This window comes from Myotis daubentonii, chromosome 1, assembly GCF_963259705.1.
Source record: "Myotis daubentonii chromosome 1, mMyoDau2.1, whole genome shotgun sequence".
Classification (NCBI taxonomy): domain Eukaryota; kingdom Metazoa; phylum Chordata; class Mammalia; order Chiroptera; family Vespertilionidae; genus Myotis; species Myotis daubentonii.
In genome coordinates, this window is record NC_081840.1 from 31,043,756 (window position 1) to 31,049,010 (window position 5,255).

Sequence of the window (5,255 nt, forward strand, 5' to 3'; positions counted from 1 at the left end):
TTGAAGAGACCATTGGAACAGCTTTTTTTTTTTTTTTTTTTTTAACACCCAAGTCAAGTCCAGCAGTTGGGCCACAATAAGGAAAAGCCCGAGGTTACCCCTGGAGGGCTGGGTGTCCAGTGAGCACCTGGGCCCATGGAATCCATACTGGAGTCAGTGAGAGGAAACTTAGGGCCCCTGTGGTGGAGTTCGTGGGCACCTGCAATTTCTCGGCTTATTTCTTCTGAAATGCTAAGAGCCGGGTCCCTTTGGTATCAGCCTCGTTGGCTGCCCCACGGAGGGCAGCTGGATCAGCTAACAGACTCTCTTTCCTCTCCCTCTCCCGGGAGCAGCATGAAGCTGGCGTACCTGTTCCTCGGCCCCATGGCCCTCCTCCTCCTGGCTGGCTGCTGCTGTGTCCTCAGCACCTCCAGCGGGAACCTGCACACCTTTGTGGGCTGTGCCGTCAGGGAGTTTACTTTCTTGGCCAAGAAGCCAGGCTGCAGGGGCCTTCGGATCACCACCGATGCCTGCTGGGGCCGCTGTGAGACCTGGGAGGTGAGTTCAGGGCAGGTCCACTTGGCCTGATTTCTAAGCATCTGCTTTTTCCTGCGGAGTTTAAAAAAATACCAATTATTTTCCTGGCTGGTGTGGCTCAGTGGTTGAGTGTTGACCCACGAACCTGAAGTCTAGGTTTGATTTCCTGTCAGGGCACATGCCCGGATTGTGGGCTCGATCCCCGGTAGGGGGTGTGTAGGAGTTAGCTGATCAATGATTCTCATCATTGATATTTCTATCTCTCTTTCCCTTTCCCTTCTTCTCTCTGAAATCAATTAAAAAACTCACACAATTATTTGGCGTGCTCCAAAAAAACCCCACAAAAACCCTGAAAGAAACCCGATCTTGTCCCTCTAATAATGCATTGGTAAAATTAATAATTTTACTGCGTGTATCTGTGTATTTTGGAATCATCTGTGGGAGGTTAAGACGTGCTATTATTCTACCCACTTTACAGATGACAAGGAGGAATTTGAGGGATGGGTAACTGCAGAGTCATGTTTATTCCTGTAGTGCAAAGGTGGGAATAAATTCTTGGTCCAAGCATGTAACCAAAACTCTCACAGTGTTTTCCCAGCTGTGATGAAGCCAGCGAAGAGATAGCCCTGAGCTGTATAGCGGGTCAGGGTGGGTCCTTAGTCCCTCCTCAGTGCTTCTCCCAAAGCCCTGCCTCCGTCCCACCCACCCACTCAGGATTATCACTGGCAGAGCCATTAAGTTCCTTTATATTGAATTATATTCAGTCCTTTCAGCAGCATTGCATTTCAAATGGGGATAAAAATCTCAAAGTTAGAACCCTATAGGGCTGTGATGAGGACGTGTTTGCTGGGTGAGAAGAAAGAAGGCCATTTGGCACCCCATCAAATTACACTGAGTGGCTGCTAGGTAACTCTTCCCCCTGAGCTCTGAACTGGTGATAATGAAGGACCAGCTCTGATCTTGTCACCAGCTCAGAAGTCATTAAGGACCACCCACTACTGCCAATTCAGTGCCCAACTTTCAAGGTCTGTAGCGATGTGACACCTGGCTGTTTCCCCAGCGGCTATACATAGCCTGAGGTCTGGCCTTGTCAGATTGATTTTTAAAGGTTTTATTAAACACCCTTCATGAGATCTCACCTTCGGTTCTTTTCGTATCCTTTCTCATCCCCACCTGTCATCATCAGGCTTCTTCTTTGAGGCCCATCTCCAGAGCTGACTCCTTCCCAGGGGCCTTCTGACTCCCTGGTCGGCCTATGACTCTACCTTGCCTTGCATCTTACTTCCTTGTCCACAATACAACCCTAGATTTGAAGTTTTTTCAGGGCATAGATGAATTCTTGCACCTTTTACAGCTCTTGTCAAAGTCATGTACAAACAAGGCATTCATAAATACCTGTTGATTTACATGGGATTGACCTCTCCCTGGAGTTATGGTGTTAATCCTCTTGCTTAATCAACACCAACTTAGAAGCCCTTGAGCGCCACGAGAGGACGCTGCCATTAGGAAAGCTGTCCTTCTGTTCAGGGACTCAGACGGCAATCTGCTGTCGCTTAGACAAACGATGGCCCCACGACAGGGATTGGGTTATGGTGATGAACCTCCGAATTAAATGAAACACCAAATTAGCTTTATTTTTGCATCATTTAGGGGCTTGAGACCTAGTAACCACATGAAAATGTAGTTGCTAAGGATACTGTGGCTATGACTTGACATCACACATTCTCAGGGAACTTCGACACCTTCTCATATTCAGGTTCGGCCTGGTGGTGACCCCTCTGCTCCAATTCCACTTGGGGGCTCTTTGGAGCTCTTTCTGGGCCCAAGTCTCAAACCACCATTTCCCTCAATTCTGTCTTCTTCTTCTTCATTGATGAATGTCTTTAATTGGATCATGGTCACCCACAGGAGGTCACAGGAGAAATGGAAGCAGCAAGGCCATTAGAGACAGGATTCTCCTTGATGCTAGCTAGCTTTTATTTATGCCTTTATTGTGCTGTGAAAAGGGAGGTTACTTATAGAAAATAAATAAAAGGATGAGCTTTACTTTCCCAGCAATCTGAAAGTTTCTGAGATAAAAAGCACTTATTTTTGGTAACTTAACTGGGAGCACATCTGAAAATAGGATGTTCATGATGAGAAGGTGGCTGCATTTACTTTGAAGGTCGAACGTTGCTGAAAATAGCCTTTGCTCATGGCCTAGGTTTAGGGTTTCCAGATTCAGCAAAAAATAAACCCCAAACAGAACAAAACCACAATGCATTAATTTGGATGCCAGAGAAACACAACTTTTGGGGGGTATAAGTCTGCCCCATACCGGCCTGCTCTTGTTGAGTTGGCTGTTGTTATTCTTTTATTTGACCATTTAAGGCAGTGGTTCTCAACCTGTGGGTTGCGACCCTTTTGGGAAACACATATTACAGTGGTTCTCAACCTTCCTAATGCTGCGACCCTTTAATATAGTTCCTCATGTTGTGGTGACCCCCAACCATAAAATTATTTTCGTTGCTACTTCATAACTGTAATGTTGCTACTGTTATGAATCGTAATATAAATATCTGATATGCAGGATGTATTTTCATTGTTACAAATTGAACATAATTAAAGCATAGTGATCAATCACTAAAACAATATGTAATTATATATGTGTTTTCCGATGGTCTTAGGCGACCCCTGTGAAAGGGTCGTTCGACCCCCAAAGGGGTCGCGATCCACAGGTTGGCAACCCACAGGTTGAGAACCGCTGGTCTAAGGGAAAAGAGGCCAGTGCCCTGACTAAATAGTCAGGTATCGCACGTGTAAAACATTCTTGCGGCACCTCGGTTGAAAAGCGCTGTTCTAATGGCTCCCTGTTTTCTACCTGTGGGGACAGAAGCCCATTCTGGAGCCCCCCTACATCGAAGCCCACCATCGAGTCTGTACCTACAACGAGACCAAACAAGTGACCGTCAAGCTGCCCAACTGTGCCCCGGGGGTCGACCCTTTCTACACCTACCCCGTGGCCGTCCGCTGTGACTGCGGGGCCTGCTCCACGGCCACCACCGAGTGCGAGACCATCTGACGCTGGCGTGGCCGGCAGCACGGGTGGCAGCCTGGAGCCTCGCAGAGACCCACCGGCACGGGCAGCACCAGCAGCACCAGCAGCGATGACCCCTGGATTCGAGGACTGTTTAATTTGGACCACACTGTGGAGGAGGTTGCCTGTCTCCCTTGGGTTCAGCTCAGGCACCAGGCCCGGAGGCAGCACACAGCCAACAAAATGCAAAGTCACACCTGTGCCTTCACTAGAATAAGTTCTCTGGTTCACACACCTGCAAATTAATTTTCCTCTACCTTGAAGCTCAGGACATAATTTGTATAGCACCATCGTGGGTTTATAGCACGCCAGTGGTTTCAATGCAGTGGGCGTAATTAGGAAATGAGGCTAGGAAGTCTTTAAATTCTCATGTCCTCCTTAATGACTGGCCTCCAATAGATTTATGACGAAAGGGCCAGAAATCAATAAAACCGCTGCTTTAGTTCCCCTGCCTCCACCCCAAATCCCACTGCAAGCTTCCTGAGAGAAAGTCCTCCCTCTCCTTGGAACTGGGCAATTATTAAAGCAGGTAGGGAAATGGTAGCTCAAAAGGAAAGGAATCTGGATTTGGGTGATTTTTTTTTTCCAAGCAAAATTCCCTGGGTCCCCTCAAGATCCTTAATAAAGAGGCTCCTTTTCAATAAAAGTTCTCTGAAACAATAGGGAATGGCAGCTATCATTTACACTTAAAAACGTACAAAATTAAACTCATGTGTTTAGACTCATGGGATGCTCTCCCAAAGCTATGCCCCAAATGATGAACCACAAATATTCTTTCCCATTTAGCCTATTTGAAATTGAAATTGTAATTTCTTTTAAACTCAGAAAAAATGTTTGTAAGGGGTAAGACTGCGTTGCTGGCTCGGGGAACGTGATTGTGTAGCCGTTGCCCGCTCTAAGGCCTCTGGCAGGTGGTTCTCTGGCTCTTTTAAAACTCTAGTGCTTTGCAAGTGTCTTTAATTCTGACATTTTGGGGGTTGAAATTGACCTTGTTCCTTTTCCACAATATGCCATAAGAATCTTATTACTGCAAATAAAGCCTGTCTTCTGTCTTTTGAATTGATGAGAACTTTCCAAAATAGTTTTTAATACACCTGGGACAACAATAACAGACCCTCTTTAAAATGAACCATGAGGTTCCTTGTACCTTCATGTAGGATGTCGTGTTTAGGAAGGAACACACAGAGCCGGCTGGGTAGCGTGAGTCCCTGACGCTTCTATCCCTGACGCATCACCGCTGGGAGCCAGGAGTCCTCTCTGAGTGGGGAAATCAAGGAGTCCCCATGAAAACAGTAAAGCAAAAGTTGGGAAGATGGTCAGGGATTGGGATGCTGAAGCGGACATCCGGGAGCAAAATCCACCCCACTCTTCAGTGCAGGTCTGTGTTGGGCGGCAAGAAAGTCAACCGTAGCATGACAAGTAGTGAGTGCCTGGGGCCTCTGCGCGGACGGTGGGCGGTGACAGGGGATAATACCGGGTAGCGCCACTCACATGTTCTCAACCCATCCCTGAGCACGTCCCTCTGGACTTTTTGAGAGGAAGGGCTGCTTCTTCAGGAAACTTAGGGTGACGAGGCAGAGGTTATGGCTGGCCAGAATTTGAGAAATTCATCAGTAAGGGCCCTGGCAGTAAACAAATGACACACTGCAGTGGGACATTGAGG

At 47.2% G+C, this 5,255-nt stretch overlaps 1 protein-coding gene across 1 annotated transcript; it reads left to right on the forward strand.

The window, feature by feature from the left end:
* Window positions 1-333: 333 nt before the first annotated feature.
* GPHB5 (glycoprotein hormone subunit beta 5) lies at window positions 334-4,821 on the forward strand. Its single transcript, XM_059666443.1, has 2 exons — window positions 334-537; window positions 3,389-4,821. The coding sequence occupies exons 1-2, from the start codon at window positions 334-336 to the stop codon at window positions 3,575-3,577; spliced, it is 393 nt and encodes a 130-aa protein (XP_059522426.1). The 3' UTR covers window positions 3,578-4,821.
* The last annotated feature ends 434 nt before the right edge of the window (window positions 4,822-5,255 follow it).